This window comes from Solanum stenotomum, chromosome 6 (assembly GCF_019186545.1).
Source record: "Solanum stenotomum isolate F172 chromosome 6, ASM1918654v1, whole genome shotgun sequence".
Taxonomy (NCBI): Eukaryota; Viridiplantae; Streptophyta; class Magnoliopsida; order Solanales; family Solanaceae; genus Solanum; species Solanum stenotomum.
Genome location: NC_064287.1, coordinates 52,983,530 through 53,010,886, shown reverse-complemented (window position 1 = coordinate 53,010,886; position 27,357 = coordinate 52,983,530). Strand labels below are relative to the sequence as shown.

The 27,357-nt window shown below is 32.0% G+C and overlaps 1 protein-coding gene across 1 annotated transcript; it reads left to right on the top strand.

Moving 5' to 3' along the window:
- The first annotated feature begins 4,417 nt into the window (after positions 1 to 4,417).
- Positions 4,418 to 12,733, top strand: LOC125867612 (receptor-like protein 4). Its single transcript, XM_049548165.1, has 9 exons — positions 4,418 to 4,740; positions 4,842 to 5,903; positions 5,991 to 6,138; positions 7,124 to 7,195; positions 7,506 to 7,574; positions 8,054 to 8,122; positions 8,336 to 8,413; positions 11,240 to 11,445; positions 12,351 to 12,733. Exons 1-9 carry the CDS (start codon positions 4,653 to 4,655, stop codon positions 12,455 to 12,457), a joined length of 1,899 nt encoding a protein of 632 aa, XP_049404122.1. The 5' UTR covers positions 4,418 to 4,652; the 3' UTR covers positions 12,458 to 12,733.
- The last annotated feature ends 14,624 nt before the right edge of the window (positions 12,734 to 27,357 follow it).

Genomic DNA, 27,357 nt, shown 5'->3' with positions numbered 1-27,357 from the left:
TTAGTTAAAGAACATATACATAAAGCTATATTGACTTACGTACATTTTGTTTACTAAATGATCAAATAGATCACGTAACATATTATCCACTCGACTCAAGCCAAAGAGAAATAAAGAAAAACTAAAGATATAGTAATCGTGCTCTAAAATCTTATTTCCTTTCTTTATTTTCCTTTGATTTCTATTTCACAGAACGATAGCTTGCTTGCTTAGCGCAAAGTTGGAAAATGACTATTTGCTACGAGTAAGATAAATGCCAAAAATATTTAAAAAGCAAGTGAAGATAAATAATTGCACATGGTAATAACTAATAATTAAGTATATATGAGTTGCAAAATCAAAAGTTTACTAATTAAATACTATGCTCTATATATTTCAAGTGCTATGGAAGTCAAACCTAACTTTGAGGAGCTTTAATTTTACTTAAAGGAAAGTTATATGTTTGACTTTTTTTCTGATCTCAAAATAGTTATCACATTGAGCTTTTCAATAGTCAATTAAACAAATATGATAAATTTTAAAATTAAAGTATCACAAAGAGGTAAGAGTCAAAAATACACTCAAACTATATTCCACTTTATTAAATTTCATATATGAATTATATTGAGATTGTGAGCTTCCTACCTTAACTATTACCCAATGGTTTGCGAAACACACCTAAATGTTAACTAGACTTAATATTTGTCTAGAAATAAATGTGATCTAGACGCGTTTGTCCATAAAATCTTTGTCCGCGTATGTACAACGTCTCTATTTGCTGATAAATTATTATTTTAAAATATATTTTAACCGACTTCTTCAAAATACTAAGCGCTCCTCTTTCAAGTTGGAGATATCGATGCCACAACAGAGACGAGACCATGACTACGACTAATATGATGGATGAACGATTGGAATAAATTAATCTAGTTTTAACCTTTGACCTTAAATTTTAACCTTATATTAATTTATTTAGATTTGCCACAGTGATTTATTTTACACGGAGAGAGTGTCACATAACAATTTTTTTAAACAAAAGAGAGAATGTGTACACACATCATCAGAAATTAGTTTAGGTGTATTTTGTTAATTTATTAAATTATAGTTAAAAACAAAACTTACACTCTTAATAATTCAAATATAAAACTTAATAAAATAATATAATTTAGATATTTTTTTTACCCAATAACTCTACAGAAAATAATAATCTCAAGGTTGACATAACAAAATTTAAAATATCTCTTAAGAAAAATAAATCCAGCTAGGGAAGACCATGTGAACAATGAGAACCAAAATTTGTGTCAAAGACTTTGTTCCAAATCAATAGGTAACATAATGACATTTAGTATTTCAAGGTTTTGTGTGTGAAATAAATTAAAAGGTCCTATAAAGGTTACTCTATTGGGATACCATTATTTATTACTTCTTTCATCGCAATTTATGTCCACTTTAGTTTAAAAATTATAAATATTTATATAACAATCACATATTGTACTAAAAATAAGATTAAAAAAAATATATGAAATTATTTCTAAATATATAAAAGTACCATTTTTGGGGGGATAGACTAAACAATAATAACATAGCAAGGTGTAATTTTACAAATTAAATCTAAAGAGAATAATGTATCTGCAATCTTATTCCTACATATCTTGTGAAGATAGAAAGATTATTTCTGATAGGTCAAAAAATTAATATGGTACTAACTAATAAAAAATACTAATTATGTGTGATGGTAGATGGTGGGGAGCATATACTTTAATTTACTTCAATTATATTTCATGTGAATTATTAATTAATATAATAAGTTTGACTCTTTGGTTGCTTTCTCTAAATCCAAATGCATGAGCATGCTCACCACGTCTAATATATATAAATAAATTCACAAGAAAACAAGAATATTATTAAACAAATTTAGTAAAAAATTATTTTACCTTTTTAAATAATGAACTAATTTATATAATAGGGTATATACAAACTTCATAAAACCTTAGGTTAATTAAGTTGTTTGAACAATAATGAAATGTTCAAACTAAAGCATACAATTTCGAATAGGTCAATGGTCTGCCCATTTTATATATCATTTAACTTATTTTTGATTCGTCCAAATTCAATATAATCCGTACATCTTGACACCCTTTCAAAAGTAAAAGAAATATTTCTTTCATTGGATAAGGATATATATATCTCTTTCATTCTTCATTGGTTCTGATATTTTCTATGATATTGTATCCCAAAATATTCATATTAGTTTCTTTACCCAATTTATTAATTTTATACAACAAAATAAAAATTGTCGGATGATGAAATTATTTGCTGTCTTTGTTGCCTAGTTAATTTTGTCCCATTTTTTTTATTAATTTTTTTTGTTGTTGTTGTCTTAATTATAGTTTCATTTCATTTTCAACAAAGCAAAGGCAGGACCCTCCATTACTTTCAACATTGCTCCATTAATATTCCCACTTTCTTTGGATTTGATGTCTCTTTCTCCCTTTCCCCCCACTTTAAGGGCAAAAATTTACACTTCAAAGTACTTGTAGATGCATTTTAATCATATTTCATAATATCACCTAATTATTAAACTAGGGCTCATTTGATTATAAGGAGTAATAATTTTGGGCAAATGAAATTCGCCTAAGTTTCATGGGTATCTCATTTTTAGAAATTTGTCAGTCTAAAAGCCTGTTAGTCTTATTTGACCTTCCCTCCACCAGAGGTGTCACACACACACTACATAGGGACTCACTATTTTTGCTGAGGTTTACCCCACCATCCACTTGAATGAGTATAGGCTTTGATATTATATTTGTCATGATTTAAATTCATGGCATGTATTATCTGCTTTAGACTTAAGCCCAAAGAAAATTGTCTTTAGGACTATGCCACGTTGAACTCCAAAAGCGCATGTACCGTGTGAACTTGAGCTGTTTCTTATGGAAATTTTTCACTTTATCTCTCCCAATCAGATGTAGAGTTCTCCTAATATATCTTATAGAGCTCATTTTAAAAGCTTGCCGACCTTAAAGCCTGTTAGTCATGTTTGATCCCTCCACTATCAAGGGCATCACAAACTACTACATGTTTTTCCTTCTCCAAAGTTCTCCTTCTAGTGCAAAACTAAATACAATTTTATATTGTATTGTATAATATATCAAAATGTTGGACTTACTTATCCCAAATAGAGCTGGGATTAAAAGTGGGATTAAAATTTTGAAATTATAATTCTAAATTTATAAATAGAGTAACATTATTTTGAACCAAACACATATAAAGCAGAATCTATAGAGCTAAATACATATAAAGCAACACCATTTTACTAATGTATCACTATCATTCAATAAATCTATGAAATAAATGCAATAATTTTTCACTTTTGGACCATTTCTCCTAACTCCTACTTTCTTCCTATTTCATGTGATTCATTTATTCACCAATTACTCATCTAACTTCTTAATTGTTATTTTTTATTCAACATTTAATATTTATATTGAACTTCGACTGAATTCAAATATGAAAAATCCAATATTAACAGTGAATGGAGCAATAAAAGCGACTCCATACATATGATTTAAATTCGAAACTTCTGTTTATATAAATAATATATAAATACAAGTATCAAATTATGCAAACAACATAATTTTGTATTTATCATAATAAATTTTGTAATTGCTAATATCAACTACCCTAATTAAATTCTTTACCTATGGTCCACGTAAGCATATTCTTAACTCCATAGAAATTAAACTCTTTTACCTACAACCATTGATGTATACTACTCAAAGCCGTTAGTAAATATGTGGAATTAACATAAAACAAAAAAGTTAGCTTATTCATAACAAATGTTTGTAACTACTAATTTCAACTACCCTAAATTCTTTACCTTTTGATCTATAACATGTGCTAATTAACTCTATTACTAGAACCTAATTTACATGCATTGGTAATTCTTTATTCAACTCTATACCTATTTAAAGGCAAATTTAAAATTCAATCTTTCTGATTTTTGAATTATATTGTATTAACTTCAAGTATTGATAACTGAGTTCTAAAAAAATGTTTTTCTAACAAATAGTTTTCGTAAAGCGCAAATTAAAATTAATCGAATTATCTTTCCCTTTATCCCACTCGCAAACCCCATCACCTTTCCACCATAGTATGCTTTCTATCTCCTCCTCCTCCTTCTCCTCTTCCTCTCCTTTTCATCAATCATACAATAATTTTATAGAGTGAAATTTGTAGAGGATAGAATGTAAGTACGAACATGAGATGTTGAATATCTCACTCACATACTTATTGAAGTAATTTAATATACTCGTACGTTGAACGAATTGTGATATTACTCAAGATATTTCAAAGAGTCCTTCAGATCGAACGATGTAAGCTTACTCCTATCTTGTAAAAAAATAAAAAAATATTTTCAATAGATACTCGACTCGAAACAACTATGCTTTCTCTCTCCAAGTCCCAAAAAGTCAAGAAAATCAAAGCATCAATCTTGGCTTAACTTCCTCTTCCTCACAGCAATACCAGTCTTCTTCATACATACTCTCTCCTACACTACCCGCCAATCTCGCACCCCCTACCGGCCTACCCCACCCCCACCACCATGCAATCACCATAGCTTTTTCATATGTACAAAGAACCAACAATATCTCTCTCTTCCCTATTACACCATGACTCCTTTCCCTTTCTTCTTCATCATCGTCTTCTTTTGCCTCTTCCCTTTTCTCCCTTCTTCCTCTTCTCTTCACTATCCTTACAGTAAGCAACTTCAAATTCTTCTATTACATTCTTCATTTTTTCAGTTTTCAGTTTTCATCAACTGTTATTGACTAACTAGCTGTTTTGCTCTGTTTTTACAGATTATTCTTTGCATATTGATTGTGGGAGTCTCTCAAATTCAACTGATATCTTCAATACTACATGGGTTTCCGACCGGTATTTTACCGGCGGAGCAATTTCCGTTGTATCGGAACCTCTTCACTTTCAGCACTCACAGGAGAAAACCCTTCGTTATTTCCCCATTTCATCTGGAAAGAAGAACTGTTATGTGATCCCCAATTTGTCTTCCGGCAGGTACCAGCTCCGGACGTTTACGGTGTATGATAATTACGACGGAAAGTCGCACTCGCCGTCGTTTGATGTTTCCGTTGAGGGTAATGTTGTCTTTCAATGGAGGTCACCTTGGCATGAAACTATCTCACGCGCCGGCGCGTATTCCGATCTGTTTTTTACAGTTTCTGATGATGAAGCTAATGTTTGTTTTTACAGTATTGCCACTGACTCACCGGTTATTGCTTCTCTTGAAATTACCCAAATTGATCCAGCTTCTTATCTAGTCAATGACACTTCAATTTTGGTGAATTATGGTAGATTTTCTAGCGGGTCGGATCAATGGGGACCCGGTTTTAGCAACGATACTGATCGGTTCGGCCGGTCATGGCAATCGGATGCCGAATTCCGGTCTAAGGTTGCGGGGAAAACCACCGGAGCAACTGTTAAAGCTATTTCTGCTATTAAAAATGTGATAAATGTAGATAGAGCACCAAATTATTTTCCTTTGAAATTGTACCAATCTGCAGTAACTGTAATTGGTGAAGGGGGTGAATTTTTGGAATATCAGTTACCGGTAGACGCGAAATTGGATTACTTGTTGTGGTTTCATTTTGCTGAAATTGATGTTAGTGTGAATAAGGCAGGTAAAAGGGTGTTTGAGATTGTAGTGAATGGTGAGAATGTGAGTAGAGTGGATATTTACAAGGAAGTTGGGAGTTTTGCAGCTTATGATTTCAAATATGTTGTTAAGAATTTGAGTAGTGCTGAGTTGAGTGTGAGGTTTGTGCCTATTGTGGGTGCTCCTGTGATTTGTGGGCTGGAGAATTATGCTATTATTCCAGCTGATCTCAAGACTCTTCCTGCACAAGGTATAGCGAGATTTCGTTTATTTTAAGAACTCGTTGAACTTGCGTGTATTTGGTAATTGACTCAGCTGTTTATACCTGTGTTTGTAGTTGTTGCTATGAAAGCATTGAAGGAATCGCTTAAAGTTCCTGATAGAATGGGATGGAATGGTGACCCCTGTGCTCCTACTACTTGGGATGCTTGGGAAGGTGTTACTTGTCGTTCCACTACGAATGGATCGCTTGTGATCTCCCAAATGTATGTGATTTCTTTTCTGTCTTGTGTATGTGGATACAATTAGGTTAAATGTTGAGTGGAGAACATGTGAGCTATTAGCTAGTGTCTTGCCTGCTTTTGATGTTTGGATATCTTGATTGAGGTCATTACTTTACTCTTAGTTTGGTCCATTTCGTAATTTGATAAGGGGTGTGTACTAACATGTGGTGATAAGCACGTCATAAGTGCGATAATAACAATGTATAAAGTGGCTGTTTATGTTAAGAACATTGGGACGAGCTAGAAAACTAATGTGGAAGATTGAGAAACGAATCATATCTTACTTCTAGTTGGAATACCGAATTCCAGAGCATGATTAGAAGTGTAAGGAGTTGTTTGGAGCAGCTATTGCCTGAGTAAATCACCTATATCTCTGTTCTGAACAATGAAACATAGAATGAAAAATGCACAACTTGCTGCATGAGTACCTGGGTCAAAAAGGTGTATGCTTCGCAGTTCTTTTGGTTATGACTTGTGACTAAATACTGTGGTGCTGTACGGTCTTACCACAAAAAGACGTTTATAAACATCTGTCAGAATTATGCTTAAAAACTCAATTCCAAGAAAGTTATCTTTGAAATTCCATGGCGATGCTGAGGCATTTGGGTTGGGGTGTCAATTCATCTTACTGAAGCCATGTAAAGAAGTGTTGTGGAATTAATGCACATTTCAGATCTATTAGTACACGAGCTCTTATAAGCCACTGTAACTGGACCATTAAAGACTAAAGTGTGAAATTTCCATTGCTCCAGCCTCTCTAAGACAGCATTCCTCTTTCATATCCTACCGATCTCACTTCTAACTTGACAAATGATGTAATCTTTAATTTCAATTTATGTGTCAAAGAAGGAAAGAACAGATCCTTTTTCTTTAACAAATATCCCTAGACTTTCTGTTGTTTAATTCTAGTGATATCTAATGCTGCACGTGTATATCCTTCTTGATTCTTTTAGTTCTTATCTTTCAGAGATCTCGGAAGCCAAGGCTTAAAGGGATATATCAGTGACCAAATTGGGCTCTTGTCTAATTTGGTAAGCTTGTAAGTACCTCTTAACAATTTTCCTCTTAGATACTGGAATTTCACACGATAATCCTCCTGCATAATATCTGAATCTACTCACTTGGTAGTCCTTCAAAATGATTAAAGAGGTGTTCAACAAAAAATGGTTACAGTAAGAAAATATACTAGTATTTGCATATACTCGTTATGGTGCACTGATGAATAATTCTCTTGATTGGATCATTTAAGTTGCACCAATTTCTTTTATGCACTTCTACTGTTTGTCAATCCTGCTAATTTGGCCTTTGCAAATAGTTATTCTACCTTCTCTTACTTTTTTGCATTGCAGGAACTTAAGTTCTAATTCTTTGGGAGGTTCTCTACCGTGGGGATTGGGTCAGAAGTCTCTTGTGAAACTGTAAGTCCAGACATCAGCACTGTGTTATTGGTCATTTCTTTGTTTACTTGAAATTGTCTTCTGTTTTGCGTCTTAGGACTATGAGTTTTATCAAGTCCGCATACATAAATTGTTGAACGTTATTGGAGTCCTGAATATTGATCCTGCCAGATTTTTCCGATCCACTCAGTTGCTACTAGCATAACAACTTACCTCTAGTAAATTCCTTTTATTCCTAGGGCCTTTTTTTTAAAGATATTATGTCTTATTGAAGTGCTTTTTGCTCAAATTTTCCTAAAACTCTCCTCAATTATTGATATTCTTGTTAATTAATAGGCGTAGAACCAAGTGCATAACTACTCTGTAGTTTAGGATATGTTGGCGGCACTTTACCATCTTTCTCTCTTTTTATGGGCTAACCCCTTTTGTCAAACTGGTTTGCCGTCATGTTATTGGAAACTTGAAGCTTGCAATTCATCATTTGAAGATCTTTTGTGCAGGGATTTATCAAATAACAAGTTTACTGGACCCCTACCAGATAGTCTAGCTTCTTCACCCTTGCAAATTGTGTAAGCTCCATTCTTGTTCTCAATAATCTTTTCATGGATTTGTCGTTGCATATTTCTCTCTTTGTGAGGTACCAGTGCTTATTTCATGATTGTTGTAGAAAGCAGGATAAGTATTTGGGTTATAAATCACTCGGATTCTTTCAGTCAAAAGAAATTTATCTCGTTCTAGCTAATTTCTGCTTAGTTCTAACAGTTACACTGTAATTTGCTCAGGTTTTTGAATGGTAATGCACTAGAAGGCCAAGTGCCCGAGGAACTTCTTTCCATTGGGGTCCATGGTGGAGCTATTGAGTATGTCATTCTCTATTTTCTGTCTAAAGTTTTTCCTTCAGTACATTATGGTCTTCCTTTAGTAGATTTTAATTTATGAATATGTGCTTCAACTATAAAAAACAAGACTGATTCAGTGAAGAGTGCCTCTGCTACTCATGTTATTAGTGTATGAATGAATTGTGATGCTTCCCTATGTTAAAAACTAGTTTAAGTTGTTAGAAATAATGGTTTATATTGGAGTTTGCCCTTTGTTTCATGGATAATAAAAGTAACTACGCTGGGTCTTCTAGACTCTAAGCATCTTTAACCTGTTCGTAAAAGCCTTTGGGATAAGTATCTTACAGAAATTAATGCAATCATGTGATAAAGCAACTTTATAACAACCATATTATACTGAACTGGACCGCCTCTGTGCCCACAAGCTATTTCATAGCTGAAATTGTGCACACATAGTGCATCAACCACTAAGCATATGCCAATGCTGTAACCTTTGGCACACTAACACTCGTTAAGTCGAACCCGTGATACCTTACTCACAGTAGAGCAGTACTACATGGCTACAACTACTAGCAAATCACATATCCAGTGATGAATCACAACTAAGCAAAATAATTGTAAGCTATCCCGTTAATGCTCAATCTGAATACCAATGCATCAAAACTGGTTTCATGCAAGTAAGTGATGTATCATACACAATGTATAGATCTAATAGAACTCAACAGATTTCAAATTTCATTTGCAAACATGGCTGCCTGAAACCTCTTCTTTTTTTATGACGGTGGTGCTTGTGTTCACCTCAGCCACTGGATACCTGCTACCTCCCATCAACACAAGTACCACGTAACTCTGCGTCCCCACTAAGGCTTAGGCAAGGGCAGCCTAAAACCTCTTTTCAAAGCTTTATACAATTTCACTATCGTTCAACATGCCGTTTATCAAAAGCGAGTACTTCAGGGGTAAGGTCTTTACTTATGTCCAATTTAAGCTAAGTAGCACTGCTACAGTGTCCAGACTCAACCAAAGATTGCCAAGACATACAAAGAATGATTCAGCTGTGTTAAATACATCCTAACAACTCATATCCAAACTTGAACTTTGGTCAAATTCAAAGTCAATCTTCCAATTTAACATTGGTCAAACATTATCAAAACAATGGATCCAACCCAAACTTGAGAGTTCTCAATTTCAGTGTTTTTGGACCAAATCCATGCATTTCTATGGTTGAACCTTAATTCTGTGAAGGTAGAAACTTGATGTACTATGACTATATTAATCCAATCAATCCTATTAAAATATCACCTCATACAAGTGCTAGTTTTACAATTCAAACTCATACCCATCAATAATCATATAAATGACATCTCTAATTAAATAGAAATATGAAGATATCCATACCTTTAATTTTTTAGCTAAAGCTTTGGTTTCTCCTCTTCTTCTCCCCGTCTCCCTCTTCCAATTACTTTTTTCTCTGACGTTTGATAGCTTCTATAAAGCTACATTGCTTTGTGTTAATTCATCAATTGCACAACTTCAACCTACTTATAGCCCTTTCTTTGTTTTAGGCTAAATGACAAAAATATTCTTTATTTTGGGTTATTATATTCTCCCCTACTTAAATAACATTTGAGGGACACCAACTTTGGTGGTCATTTGGACAAGTAATCGCCTGTGACAGAGTTCAGAGTTTGCTTATGATAACAATTATTAGTCTAGTATGCAGATGGTGCTTTTTGAGGCTTTATATGGACGACAATGTCATTCTCCAGATAGTTGGTTCAAACCCTGGGAGACAGTTTTAGAATCCAGATTTGGTTCAGCATGCTTTAGTAAGGTGAAAGGGACCCTAGAGCGGCTTAGAACAACTCAAAGTAGATATATTAGTGTATGAAAATGATAGAACTTAACAGATTCCTGAATCCCACTTTGCAAACCAGGTATGTGCTCGTCCTCACATATAGGTTATTGGTAGGATAGGATGGCTAATGTTCGTCATATTTTGTTATGTTCTGAATGAAATAACTTGGTTTTTGGAAACTATTAAATTTAAATGATAGTGTATTCCATGTATTCATAAGTCATCATTATCTCTGAGGATTCATATAGTCGACTGCAACTTGTCTAGGACTGAAGCTTAGTAATAGTAGTTGTTGTTACCTGACTTTTAAGAATCCGGACTGCAAAAATCAAAAGCTAAGCTGAGGGGTTCTCTTATTAGCAAATGAAATATGCCTCAAGGTGTGTGAATGCTTATAGACTTAATTTTTCTGAATAGAATTTAATATTTAATAACCTATAAATATTATTAAAAAAATAGAAGTAAAGAAAAACTAGAGAAAGCAGAAAAATATTACTTAGAAAGATGGAAGACTTCTTGTTTGAAACTCCAAAGGATTGAGAGGAGGTTTAGAGATGGCCAGTATGGCCATTCTTCGCAATTAGGGTTTCGCTGCATGTTTTGCCTTATTTTTAATATAATGAATGAGAAATCACGGGCTTAAGATGACTAAATGAAGTCATTTAATAGCAGATGGTGCCTTCTAGGGTGGGTGGGTGGAAGAAGCTTGTGTCACCTGCTTTTGATTCAACTCCTTTGTCCTCTAAACTCGTAGAAAATGTAAAACACGAAAAAAAGTAACAGGTTACTGTTATCTTTGAGGTCTTCTGGAAAAGGTCTACAATATAGTAAAATAATTGTCAGGGTGGTGTCCCCAGTGCTTTCTGTTCTGTTGATAAAAGAAATATAGTAGATAGTGGTGAATTTTGTAGAGGTTTACATTTGGTTACTTCCTTCATGTACTAGTCTTTTCACTGATTTCTAACTGAAAGCTTTTTTTGCTTCCACAGCCTCTCTGGTAATAAAGGGTTGTGCAGCGGACCTACTTTGCCTGATTGTCCGTTATTCTGGAGTAAAAATGGTCTCTCTACTGCTGGTAAAGTTGCAATTGGATTATCATGTCTAGTGTTTATTTGCGTGGTATTGTTGGTGGCGTACATTTGCTACAAGAGAAGGCAGAATGATTATGACTTTGGTCTGCCACACGAGATGACGTGTAAGTGGTTTCTGGGAGATTACAACATGTTATCTTTCCATAACATTCTTTTTTTGAGATCAAAGATAACATTATTCTCCTCCATCATGTCTATAAAAAATTGTGTTCACAACATGTTTAACAAGATTTTCAAAACAAAAAACCGGTGTTGGCTAACTTTTGCAAACAGTTTTATATTCCTTCATCTGTGCAACTCATACAACTGAATTCTACTTTCTTGTGGAATATCTTAGATATGATTTTTCTTCATTGCTATATCATAGTAATAGATGTCGTCATTGCCATAGATTGTCCATAATATACTCGTCTTATATGTCCATAAATTGTTCCCCTGTTATGGCACCATTTGTCCCCCATATTCAATTCTTTATCTGCCTAACTGATTTTGGAAAGATTCAAATCAGACCAGTAGGCTAACTATACCGTGGTAATAGTTGTTCTGGTTTATCCGATAATAGAGCTTTAAGTTGGTTTTGTGACGTATGAAATATGAACTTATGCGAATCATCATATTCTTAGAGAAGTACACATTATCAACTTTGTACCTGTTGCTAAAATCTTGGTATAGCAAGTTCACAATCATCTATATTTTTGTCTGGTGCCTGTTCTGAAATTAGCTGGATGCTTGATTTGCTTTCTTAACATGAAATTATCTGTTTCTATTGGGTATGCTGGATGATAGGTACCTTACTTTCTAACTGTGTTGTTCGGATTCTCCAAAAATGTTGTTGCATTGTATCAGATCCTCAAAAATGCTCTATTTTGGAGGATCTGACATGCCCCCATTGAAATTTTGGAAGAGTCTGAGCATCATAGTTTTCTATTTGTAGTTTGAATTTTCAGTTGCATTGTTGTTTATTCTGATTGTGAACTAATCTCTACACTTCCGAAATTTGTCTTTACAGCATTAGCTGCAAAGAGGAATAGGTACCAACGACAAAAATCGCTGATGACTCTAGAAATGGAGAGCCAACATGCCAAAGGATTTATACCAACATACAATGCAACATGACATAATTTTGATGAAGTTCAACTTGCCAAATAGAGACAGATAGAAGTGGTGAGGTAAACAAATTATGTCCCTAAAGGGGTATGTAGAATTTAGATTTGTTTTTGTAGAGTTCAATGTATGCCAATTTGTTCATGAAAATCCACCAAACAGATTAGGCAAATGCCTCCATTGTATCATACCCAATTTTGGGCATTTGACAAAACACATACTATATATGATTTGTGACTCATAAACTTGTAATGCACATAGAGATAGTCAACTTTTCTTTGTTTGATTCCATAATTCACATTGTTGTGTACTCATATTGACATTACAATCACTCGTTTATCGGTCATCAATTAATTACCATTTCCCCTGAATCAGTTCTTCAGGCAACTTTATTATACATCTTTAAAGTCTCTAAAAGTTTTATTGTAAATAACTCAATACAATAATTTATGGTGCTCTGGTCCCATATTAATAGTATTTGTGCTAGCATGACATTACAACTCTACTCCACACTATTTTGTAATTCATCTGAACATTTTCATTCGTGATAATACAATTTCCAGACAATACATAATATATGTCCAAGATAACCGTCACAAATAATGCTACTAATACTGACTTTAGTAGTAACTAATATTACACTAAACTTCGACAAACTTCACCAACACTTACTTTTCACGGTCATTAAACTTGCCACTAATATTTACTTTTCAGGTATTAGCGGCAATTAAAGTTGCCACTATACCATACTTTTTACTGGCGATCAAAGTTGACACTAAATCCTACTTATAGTGCTGACTAATTTAAGTATTAATGGTGTATTAAGTTGTCACCAAAACCTCCTTTTAGTGGCAACTAATATAGGGATGATCAAAATTGCCAGAAAAAACATACTTTCATCTGCAATTTAAATAAGCATTAGTACTTGACAAAGACATCCTCACATTCACTTAATTTATAAAAAGATAAATAATTTATATGTATTAGCGGCGACTATAATGAGTATTAACAGCTACTAATTTTGTCACTATAAGTATCTTTTAGTAGCGACTATTATGAGTATTAGTGGCGACTATGCTTGTCACTAAAACTTAATTTTAGTGGCGACTGTTATAGGTATTAGAGTCGATTATTTTTGTCACTAATACATACTTTTAGTAGCGACTATTATAAGTATTAGCGACGACTTTCTTGTCACTAAAACATACTTTTAGTGGCGGCAACTAATTCTTGTCACTAATATATACTTTTAGTGGCGACTATTAGCGTTATTAGCAGCGACTTTTCTTGTCACTAAAACTTACTTTTAGTAGCGACTATTATCGTTATTGGCAGCGACTTTTCTTGTCACTAAAACTTACTTTAGTGGCGACTATTAACGTTATTAGCGGCGACTTTTCTTGTCACTAACACTTACTTTTAGTAGCGACTATTATCGTTATTAGCAGCGACTTTTCTTGTCACTAAAACTTACTTTTAGTAGCGACTATTATCGTTATTAGCAGCGACTTTTCTTGTCATTAAAACTTACTTTTAGTGGCGACTATTATCGTTATTAGCGGCGACTATTCTTGTCACTAAAACTTACTTTTAGTGGCGGCTATTAACGTCATTAGCGGCGACTTTTCTTGTCACTAAAACTTACTTTTAGTAGCGACTATTATAGTTATTAGCGGCGACTTTTCTTGTCACTAAAACTTACTTGTAGTGGCGACCATATCGTTATTAGCGGCGACTATTCTTGTCACTAAAACTTTTTTAGTGGTGACAATTATAGGTTATTAGTGGCGACTATTCTTGTCATTAAAACATACTTTTAGTGGCGACCACTATAGTTATTAGCGGCGATTATTCTTGTCACTAAAACTTTTTTAGTGGTGACTATTATAGGTTATTAGTGGCGACTATTCTTGTCATTAAAACATACTTTTAGTGGCGACCATTATAGTTATTAGCGGCGACTATTCTTATCACTAAAACTTACTTTTAGTGGCGACTATTATAGGTATTATCGGCAACTACGCTTGTCACTAAAACTTTCTTTTAGTGGCGATTATTATAAGTATTAACGGCGACTATTCTTGTCACTAAAACATCCTTTTAGTGGCGACTATTATAAGTATTAGTGGCAAATAGTATAGCTATTAGCGGGTGACTATTCTTGTCATTAAAACTTAATTTAGTGGCGACTACTATAGTTATTAGCGACGACTATTCTTGTCACTAAAACTTACTTTAGTAGCGACTTTTTAGACGATTATTATGAGTCGTACTTTTCAGACGATTCCTTACTGCTTTTAAGTATAGCTTAGTGGATCCACTTAGTGTGGGTGTGACGTGGTATCGTCACATAGCTCATAGTGATGGTTGTCGGTTAGAAAATCTCTCAACTAAAAGTAAAGAGTATGTTATTGCATTTTTATACATCATTGAGTTTTATATTGAGGTGAGTATTTCTTCTAGCCTTGTCATGTCATTTAAGTGTACATTAAATGTATTGACGTCATTTGATCTGTATCTTTTTATGATGTAGATACAAATGTTCAAGATCATCAACAAACGCTTCATTGATACCATTTGCCTTTCAGTTAGCTTTGGTGAGCCTCCTTGCTTTTCGGAGGGTTTCACATTTATATTTCAGCTTTGTTAAGATGTTGTGGGTCTTGTCCCGACATCTATCGTAATATTTAGAGGTTTCATAGACAGTAGTAGTTGAAGAGTCCTTTTCCCTTGTTAATGTTTTGAGACTTTTTAAAGTCTATATCTGTTTAAGTAAGTCTTCCGCTAAGTAGTCAGTCAAGCTAAGAGTTCGCTTAGGGGCCAATAATGATTTTCGAGTGTCGATCACTTTCAGGGTAGGCTCGAGGCGTGACAATAATATTAGCGGAGGTTAAATGTAACGACCCGAACCGTTGTTATTTAGGAAAGGAAAAATGTTGGGGAAATACTGGGGACACTGGAGCCAAAGCGGACTAGATGCTGCTAAGGCGGCGGCGCTCCAGCGGGATGGGGTGCGCCAGAGCGGGAATTACGGGACAAAACTTAAATAATGCGAAGTCTTATTTTCTCTTTTTTCCAAAAACACCAAAAAAAGGCGAGGAACAACCCAGAAACCCTCAAAAGGCTACTCTAAGCTTGAGAAGGAAGGAGAAAGGATTTTCTAGCATAAAGATGTCGATAGCTTGCACATTTTCGACCAATATCCACCGTATTGTCGTTCGCAAGCCAGGGTTGGAGCTACAATCCCTCTGCGACTGCTTGCGCCCATGTATGCTAGGTTTATTAATTAAATAGTTATAAATATGTGACTCACTGCGTAGTATATTGGTAATTGACGGTAGAATTCATGCGTAGGCAAGATGTACACCGAAAAAAATGATTATACGTATATTCCTAAGTGTTACATCAGACGTATACCGTTAAAGGAATCCATATTTCGTGAACTAGGGTTAGGTAATGGTTTGATTTCATGTTATGTGATATAAACTTGTTAATGGTTTCGTGATATGCATACATGTGGATTTGAGATATTATGGATCGTACCTAATGAAAAGACTGAATATGTACAATTGCATGTCATGAACCTAATACTTGATTGTATGGCTACAAGTATGTGTGTCATGGATGTGATTGTGATTGGGCTAATTGGATCGAGTGTCACGTATCGACACACTAACATGCATTGGATCGGGTGTCACGTACCGACACACTAACATACATTGGATCAGGTGTCACGTTTCGACACACTAACGTACATTAGATCGGGTGTCACGTTCCAACACACTAACGTACATTGGATCGGGTGTCACGTACCGACACACTTACATGCATTGGATCGGGTGTCACATTCCGACACACTAACGTACATTGGATCGAGTGTCACGTTCCGGCACACTAATAGTTTGGGTATGGGTTCCATGCGAAGACCACTTGTTATTGATAATTTCGTATNCGTAGGCAAGATGTACACCCAAAAAAAATGATTATACGTATATTTCTAAGTGTTACATCAGACGTATACCGTTGAAGAAATCTATATTTCGTGAACTAGGGTTAGGTAATGGTTTGATTTCATGTTATGTGATATAAACTTGTTAATGGTTTCGTGATATGCATACATGTGGATTTGAGATATTATGGATCGTACCTAATGAAAAGACTGAATATGTACAATTGCATGTCATGAACCTAATACTTGATTATATGGCTATAAGTATGTGTGTCATGGATGTGATTGTGATTGGGCTAATTGGATCGAGTGTCACATACCAACACACTAACACGTATTGGATCGGGAGTCACGTACCTATACACTAACATGCATTGGATCAGGTGTCACGTTCCGACACACTAACGTACATTGGATCGAGTGTCACGTACCGACGCACTAACATATATTGAATCGGGTGTCACATTTCGGCACACTAACGTACATTGAATCGGGTGTCACGTACCAACACATATATATGCATTGGATTGAGTGTCACGTTTTGGCACACTAATAGTTTGGGTATGGGTTCCATGCGAGGACCACTTGTTATTGATAATTTTGTATCTATTTGTTAATGACAATGTGAAATTGTATGTTACTCTTGAGTTGATAACTGTTTAGAGAATTGTATATATATATACGTGGGTTTGCAGTGTCGTAAGGTAATTGGGTATATCTCGTTAATAAATGAACTGTGAATGGTTAGGCCTAAATAAGAATGTGGTATGGTAAGTGGAGACCGAGGGTCCAGGTGTTACTATGTCTTGTCTTAGAGGGTGGTCATGTGCATAGTCGTTGCGAATTGAGGTGGTGGCATGTCGTGATGTTAATAGTTAGGTATTTTTCCCGAAAGATGAGTAGTATTGAAACGGTTAACCAAGCCTTAATAGACTGTACCATGGGGTCAATGGTTGAGTAGAGATGTGAAATGAGTAAGGGGTATATCATGAGTGGTTGGCCGATTGGTAGTGGTTACATCCGGAAACTCCTCTAAGGACTAGAATGGTTAAGCTATGATCAAGATTGGAATGATTAAGGGGTCGAAAGTCAAGTGTACTAGTGTATTATTAAAGTATCCGGGAATGGTAAGGGCAAAAAAATATAAAGGTGAAGGAATGAACAGTCTTATTGCGTGATGTCTTGCTAGTCGATTTCTTATATTATGCGGTGGGCATCGGGTTAACCAATGATGCCTACCCGTACGCGTGGTTGTACTGATACTACTCTTGCTATGCCTTTTGGCATAGTCTGATTGCAGGGTCAGTGATGTTTCTTAGTTGAAGACGAAGACAATCTCCAACAACTTCTACTTCTCCTTCCATGTGGTGGGAGCTGCGTCATGGTTATCATGTTTATACCTTGTAATCTTAGAAGTTCTTGTACCTGTTTAAACTAGATCTCTGGGGTGTTAATTACTTTACAAGTCTTAACTCGAATTGTTTTAAAACTCTTATTTTATGAAAATCTCCATGAATTTGTNGTATTATTAAAGTATCCGGGAATGGTAAGGGCAAAAAAATATAAAGGTGAAGGAATGAACAGTCTTATTGCATGATTTCTTGCTAGTCGATTTCTTATATTATGCGGTGGGCATCGGGTTGACCAATGATGCCTACCCATACATGTGGTTGTACTGATACTACTCTTGCTATGCCTTTTGGCATAGTCTGGTTGCAGGGTCAGTGATGTTTCTTAGGTGAAGACGAAGACAATCTCCAACAACTTCTACTTCTCCTTCCATGTGGTGGGAGTTGCGTCGTGGTTATCATGTTTATACCTTGTAATCTTAGAAGCTCTTGTACTTGTTTAAACTAGATCTCTGGGGTGTTAATTACTTTACAAGTCTTAACTCGAATTGTTTTAAAACTCCATGAATTTGTTTCTATCTTAGTTTTCTTAATCTTCCGCATGTTTTTCACTGTTTGGAAATTACTTCTTAGGTGTTAGAGTAGGTGCGTGCCCGCACGGCCCGATGAGTTGGATCGAGACATTAAAGTTGCCACTAAATTTATTTTTAATGACGACTTATATAAGCATTAACGAGGACTAATATAGGTATTAGTGCCGACTAGTAAATTCTAAATCACAAACTTTTCTGTGTGCTAAATTTGGTTAGTTTACACAAAATTTGTTAATTATCTTAAAAAATTGTATAAAAATAACTATAGAAAATTATTCTTTTTGATAATATTAGATTCGGATGTAACATTTGTCCTTACATTTCTAATTCTTTCAGGCAAAACATTAAACTATCCTTTAAACATTTTTAATAACTTACGAAATTTTAGACTGTGCTCTAAAATTTATTCATAGATTTTCAATTTGTTCAAAAGCAACAACTACTTTAAAGCATGCCCTAAAAGGTCTATCTATTGCAAGATAAAAAGTGGATCATTTATTAAAGTTCATATCCATATATACATAACATAAATCATTTAAATCTACTATCAAAATAAAAGTTGCGATGAAGTTATAAGTAATACTCTTCTATCTTTAATCAGAGATTTCAAATTAGAGCCTTAAATATGAAATCACATTTTTATTAAAAATGTTTTAGCTTAACCTCTAAAATAAGTCGAACACTCAAAGTAGATATCAAACACTCGATGCGAAAAAAGACAAACATAAAACAAGTGAAATGAAAATGGGCATGGATATTGGATTTTCTCTTTCCTTGAGTTCCTTTCAAATCTACTCAGTATTTTTTGTCTTGTTTCTTACTATTCCAACTATTATGTCAACTTGGAAGAAGAGAAGACTAGTCATTTGGACAGTTTCAGATGAGATCATTATTCTATTTGATCATGACTTTACCTAACAAATACCAATATGGCAATGGTTTTATAATGATGTAAACCATAATAAACAATAATATATTTACACTAAGGTCACATTCTTTTTTTTTTATGTTTTATTTAAGTTGTTTCGCATTTGATATTTATTTTGAGCCTTGATACAATTTCACATTAAAAAATCTCATGTTAGCACTATAGCACTCCATATAAAAAACAACATCATACTCTGAACTCTAACTCAGAGGACTCCTAGTTAAAGATAGTGAAATAGTTGCAACTTTATTATAAGTCTATAACCTTTGGTGATACACTAAGGTCACATTCATATGGTTGCTATAGAGATTTGACCCCAACAAACACTCAAATAAAAATCCAAGTTGTTATTATTATCACTAATAAAGACTAAATTTTGTAATAACTTGTCTATTTATTTCTCTAGTTACTTATGGACCTTTTAATCATGGTTTAAATTTCTTTTCCGAGTAAACTAATTTTTTTATGAAAAACATAAAAGTATGATCTAAAACTTACAAATTATTATACATACTAGACGATAATCTAATATTTTATCTGTAAAATTGAGCAAATATATGAACAATCACTAACATTATCTCAAATTATTCACAAAGAGACCTAGACGATGTCGTAGTCTTATAAACACGCTTTGAAATTTATTTAATTAATTTTTTTCTTACTTAAAGAAATGACCTTAATATAACCACGTCGACGTTCAAATTAAAGCGTCAAATTATTTATAATTAGTAATAATTAAATCACATGACTGCAATTATTATTTTAATGGATATAAAAATTTGAACGGATGTTTGATCTATAGATCAAGATATTGGTGTTCATTATTACTAAATACCTTTCTTCGAATTTTACTGACTTATAATGCTTTATACATCTAACTATCTTTTTATAAATTAAGTGAATGTGAGAAAGTCTTTGTCAAGTACTAGACCTCCACGAAAATTATATATTCTGTCATAATAAAAATGTTTATTGATGCATGAAGGGACTATTTTTTCAAAGAAAGAAGTATAAAAAGTCCAAGAAATCAGCTATCACAAGAATATATTCAAAGTTAGTGCAAATATATTAAACAATACATAGTACAATTACAAAAAGTACAACTAAAAATCAAATCCTTCCACATAAGCAATTCTTTTTATATAAATAAAATAATTAGTTAAAACTAAACCACATGATATATACGACAAATTTGTTATAGTTAGAACTTTATAATAATAATAATAATAATAATCACAATCCAAATTCATGATACACATATTTTTAGATTCGATAACGGCTAGTTTAAGGGATAAATTTATATGAGGTTTGTTGTCCAAAGCGGTCATATGACATTCACGATAGAAGGGGGCTGATCGATGGAGACAAATCAATTTTACAGACTTTCTAGGCCGATAAATTTTTGAAGAAGTGATTGGCGTAATAATAAGAATAATACAAAAAAATGATGAAAAACGCGTAGTGAGTTNTTTGTGTGGCTGTAAATCATTTCATTAAGGGTAAAATAGACATTTTATAGTCAAATTGTTACTTAATATAGAATTGTGTCATTCTTTTTTAGACTGACTAAAGAGGAAAGTAAGTCACATAAATTGAGACAGAGGGAGTATGAGGTTTGTTGTCCAAAGCGGTCATACGACATTCACGATAGAAGGGGGCTGATCGATGGAGACAAATCAATTTTTCAGACTTTTTAGGCCGATAAATTTTTGAAGAAGTGATAGGCGTAATAATAATAATACAAAAAAATGATGAAAAACGCGTAGTGAGTTTTCAAAGAGTCTTTAGTCCACTCTTTTATTTGATGAATCCAAAAATAATAAATTTAAGGTAATAATAATATAGTACTGCTAATACGTATTATAAAATTTTTGCCATTTTCTTGACTTCATTGACCTCGTTAAATACAACCAAAAAAAAGAAAACAAGTCTCCTCTTTCTCTAAGAAGCTCCAAATATTTGCGATGACTTTTAATTTGATGATTTATAATTAAGTATTCTAATATTTTATTTCAATAACTTGTGAACTAGATAGTTCATCTATCTACTGCTATTATTTTAATTTTCTTTTCTTTAAGGCAATGAATTATATGTAACGCAACGTAGTTTATTTCATAATAAAATAAACCGAAAAAAATAAAATAATAATTATTGGTTAAACAAGCTATGAAAGTACTAATGGTAAATTTTGATTGAATTACTCTAGAGCGAGACGATAGGTCTTCAATTTGAGTTCTTAAAGTATTTTTATTTTTTTATTTGGTATTTGATATTTATATTAGGATTCGATTAAATTTGTAATATCGAAAAATCTCAAACTAGAGGATAAATCTTGTTTACCTGTGAAAATAAACTTGATTGAGCGAGTGATCTATCAAACAAAAAATTTGAAATTTAATTTTTTTTTTTGCATAATTTCTTAATCTCGTCGTATGAAACTTGAATAATATGATTTATCTTTAGTAATATAATTTCCATAATATTGCTCTGAAATAAAATTTATCTTATATATGCATTCGAAGAATAGTTAAGTATAATTTTTTATCTTAGCTTGTCAACAACAACAACAATTTATTTTTTTGTAGATGTTGTGGTTATCCAAAGGGACATAAATATCAGTCATCATTATTGTCAACAAAAGCAACTTTAATAATAACATGAGAAATATCCTCACAACTTGCATACATATATCATTGTGATTTGAGCCTAACACTTAAAAGTTGGTTAACTATTATTTGTACTGTATTCATATTGACGTTTGATTAAATTTATATTTATATTTAAAATTAACACATTAAAAAGCAAAGTACATTCTAACAAAGACTATCTATTGTTATCAATTTAATAGTCTATATAAAATTATAGATTAACGTCTACACGAAAAAAGTGAGGTCCATGTGTTGCACTATTGCTCAAGCATGTCACAACTCATACCCTACAAAAGAAAGTTATCGTACTATATATTGCTTTTATTGTTTTCGTCTGATTACTATAATTTGATTAATTTGTATAGAAAAGTCTTACTTTAAGGATACATTTTTTTTATTAAAGATGACTTTATTTTTATGGTTAAAAATTGAATATGAAGAAAATAAAAGATTATGCAAGCAATAATAATTGACGACATGAGGGCAAACGCGTAATGAGTCTTTAGACCATTTTCTTGCATCATTAATTGATCTAGTTAAATGTGACAAAACGCAAAAGTGGAATTTTAATTTAAACCTTATAAATTCTGAATGTATTATCGAAGTCATAGCTTGTATTAGTATAAACTTGATTATTCATGAGGGCCTAATTCGATTATCTTTAATGTCATAATTTTTAGTAATATAAATATTGAAATATATTTAAGATCATAATTTTTTTTATTTGAAATAAAATTTATTTTCTTATTTGTACGTTTGATTAATTGATATCACATAAAATGAACCAAAAAAATTAAATGTATGTTTCATGTCATGTCAGCAGTAAAATATAAGTTTCCTTAAAAGAAAAATAGATGTTTATTTTGCTATTATTAGTGTATCAATTATTATTTTCCCTTTGTTCCACAAAATTTTAATTAGTTGGAAAATTCCCATGATGTTACGTCAACCTTAGCTTCATATCATTGATTTAATTATCCAAAAAGTCTCTCATATATATATATATAATTTTTTTATAATAATATCATTTGTTTTTATATTTTTCTTATTATTATAGTAAATTAAGTATTGTCATAGAAATATAAATTATAATATAACATGAAAAATTAATTTAAAAAATTGACTATTAATATACTATAATGTTATTATAGAGAATCGATATTATAAAAATATGACTTTTTATTTGAAAAACATGTTACAATTGGGAAGAAAACAAATGGAACAAAATGCAACACCTAAATCACTTGAACACCACATATATAGTTAGCAAATAACAATCAAACAAAGTCATTGGCAAAAACAAGGGAAAAAAAAAGTGTTTGAAAGGAAGATACTTTGTCGATACAATAACTTTGTTATTAATTCATTGTTAAATTGTCCGTAACTAATATAATTTTATAATAATTCATCATTAAATTGAATTGTCCACTACTTTTTACTATTTAATTATAGAATTTATCTGTCTTGCTTTTTTTTTTTAGAAAAAGTAATGTGTGATAATGGATTTTTTTCTGCTAATATATCTTTTAAATTTGCTATTATTATAATTATTTCTTATGAAATATTTGATTTCATGTATTAAAATATATGAATATACATAATTTTAAAAAGCGGTTATATATGCAAAATAAAGGTCAATTCAAGGAGTACTATAATACTCGTGTTTGATTGGCCTAGTGAAATTTGAGGATGTCGTTGATTTGACCAACTTAAAATCACTATTATTTTCTGTTTCATTTTATGTGATATATTCTAATTATTAAGTACTAAACTTTTATAAGAAAACAGAAATTAATGATGAATTGCTTTTATCGCAATAAATAAATAACTATAAGTTATTAACAATAACACATTAACTATAAGTTATTTAACAATAAATTAGCAATTGCTAGTATATGTATAGATTAAAAAAAATGTGCATGCCATGTAATTAGTAAAAGTAAAGTTATAGATTATGTTGTGAATATAAAATATCTATCATAATTATAAGTTGTTATTAACCAATAGGGTCATTTAGAGTGACTACTAGATAAGTCCAAATAATGTTGCAATCAGAACAATGTCATTTTAATCAACAAAAGCAATTTTAGAATTACATGAGAAACTTCCTCACAACTTGCAAAATATTATTGGGGCCTAACTCTATGAGGATGAAATAATTAAACATTATACCTAATTTGTGTTTATTTAAATTTTTCCTTCAAATAATTATTTTTTGGCCAGGCTGGTGCCTTATAATTTTTTTTGTTTTAGTTGATCCTCATATACTATAGGCTGCCATTATTGGTTAATTTTGAGTTTATTACGTGTTTCATATTTTTAACACCTAAGTCTCTCATAGATGGAGAGATTGCTACTTCTTTTTTCCAAACTAGGTGTACGCTATTTGCTTTAAACTCAAATTTACTAATTTTAATTCGCTCTGAAAAATTTCACGTAAAATACTTCACTCCATATCAAATGTGTGTAAACGAATAGTTTAATACTTTAGTTTACGAAAAAATGAACTACCATCAATCATATTGCCAAAACAAATTTGAAAAAATGAGTCTTTTCTGAAAGTTCGATAGCATATTTGAGCCTTTTTCCCAAATAATAATACAATATCTTAATATTCAGAGAATCAACACAGAAACACTCATTTTTAATATTAATAGGGAATAATATGTGTTTAATTTATGATACGGCAGAATCACTCAAAAAACATTTTAGTGTTTAAGACAACTAAAATTGTTTTTAAAACTTTTTTTTCTAACTTATAATAGCTGTCTACATAATTAGAGAATCTTTTTTTTCCTTCCTAAACTCCTAGCCTTAAAAATGTTTTTCTCAACAAAAAAGTAACACAAATTAAATAATAAGACAAACTAATTTCTTCATCAAAATCTAACATTTTTTAAAAATTAATGAACACTATGACAAGATAATATTTGTCTACATAAAGAAGTAATGAGCGTGATTATGATTAAAAAAAAGTATTTGAAAGAAGAATAAACAAACAAAAAGACAAAATTATAATGATTTTCCAAAATAATTAGAGAATTTTTCTCTCATAACTCCTAGCTTTAAAACGTTTTTCTCTGAAAACAAAAGTAACATAATTAAATAATAAGACAACTAATTTCGTCATCAAAATCTAATATTCTTTAATTAATAATGATCCGCATGACAAGATATAATTTGTCTACATAATGAAGTAGGTAAGAGTGACTATGATTTGGCTTCTCTTTTTTTTTTTTGTTTTCGGTAACCGATATTTATATTAGAACATGATTAAATTTAAATTCGTACTACAAGAGTCTTACATTGGAAGCTGAGTAAAACGTTCTCTAACAAATACAATTACATACGAGAGACTTTAGCTCGAGATCTATTATTAAGAATAAAAGAATATTTATCAGTGACGGTTGCCGGCGGCTTAGCTTGTCCTTTTTTTGGGTCATATATTAAGTCATCACCAACAGAAAAAAAAAACTAGGGATAAATTATTAAATGATTATTACTAAATTGAGTGATTGGATCACTAATATCGTGTAATTAGCTGGTTAACGAGTGAGTGGAGTGAGAAGATTTGCAATAATCTTGTTTTTAATAATATTAAGTCTTGGATAAGGATTAAGAGATTTAACTAATGACATTCTTAACACGTTTATTATAACCAACTAACTAAACGTTTAGTGGGATTAAACATAAGTTATAAATATGTAGACGATGATATATAATATTAGTGGCGGCTAAGTATGGAATATTAGAAGTCTACGTAATGATATATTCTGATGTTAAATATTTCACCTCATGCAATTAATTAAGATGTATGTTTTTAGCCCGGCCCCCTTTAGGTAAAAATATATGTTATATTTGAAATCAAATAGTGGAACATTTGATAATCATGGTAAACTTACGAATAATCCAATCAAAGGGATAAAAAAAGTATATATTTCATATTATTGAAGATCAAACACATTTTAGTTGAATAACAACTATTTGGTAATACAATAATTAATATATCTTGATGAACTAAGTCATTCGATATGCGAAAGAAAATAGGACACTCAATTGAATAATCAAAGTCTGAGCAAATTATCTATCATTATCGAAATTCTATAATAAAGTTATCAAGATTTAAATGCTTAAAATGAATTATACGTTTTTTGTTCTTTTGGGTAACTCGAACTCACAATCTTAAAATTGGAGATGAAGAATGTTTATCATCCGAGCAACTCCGTCTTGTCAATTATAAATTTAACACCATAAGTATTAGTTAAGGAATATGATTTTAGAGCAAAAATAGAACTTGAGGGGTCAAGTAGTAAAATGTGGAAAATTCAGACCCCATATTTGTCAATCCAATTTAATTAGAAATGGGCCCAACATAATGTACTGAAAAAGCCCGCATCCAATGGTGTAAAGGGCCTGAAAAAAGCCCACTATTTAACGCGCTTTCTTTTGAACCCAATTGCACGCCCATTGTTGGGGCCCAGATTACGACTCTTAAGGATGTTTTCCGTACACTTTTGTACTTTTTTCTAGTTTAGCCTAATCACACCGATACTCGATTTAAAGATCATCATTTAAGTCATAACGCCAACGCATTAAAATTTATGAGTTTATGTAATTTGAAACAACTTCAAATATGTTATGTCTAAAGTTAGGTTTGACAAAGTGTAACTTCAGATAAATTTCATATGGCTGAAGTTCAAATATGTTTGATTGAACTTTAATCATTTTTTTCTATGTCTGTATTTTTCATGAACTTCAGTCGTATGTAATTTTTATTATTTTTCTTTGAAGTTCTTTTTAAAAAGTGGATATTGACTAAATTACTACACCTTAATTAGGTTTGCTTGAATAGGTTGGCAAGTCCTCTTAAAGAGGTACCAAATTTAAGAGGTTGGCAAATAGCCTAATTCAAGAAGCTTTTTGCATCAACAATTAAAAGTCAAAATGGTAATTAAAGATGGGACCATAGATATTTATGAATTTGCTATATATTTCCTTTTTTGTGTTTTTCGTTCAAACTCTTTTTTGAAAATAGAATGATCAAATACACCTGAATTACAATTTAATTTTAATTTTTCATTTTGTTTGTTAACCTTTATACTTATAAGATCCTTTTATTTACTGCAAAAAATTACGACAATGAGAGAATTATTTGATCCCAAAACCTTAAAATGGTATTTAGCTAATATACTTAAACTTGACATCTGATGTTTTTACCTTTTGAGTTACGTTATAGTGTTAAGTTAAGCTTAAAACCCATTCTTATATCAATATGATATCAGAGTCAACACCATCCAATTCATGAGATCCTCATCTTATATTGTCACAAAACTAATGTTCATTCTTGGATATGTTAAGAGAAAGGAATTGTTATGTTCCTACATCGATTAGGATCAAGGTATTATTGATCTCATTCTATGACCTTTGAACTAATAAATCTATTTT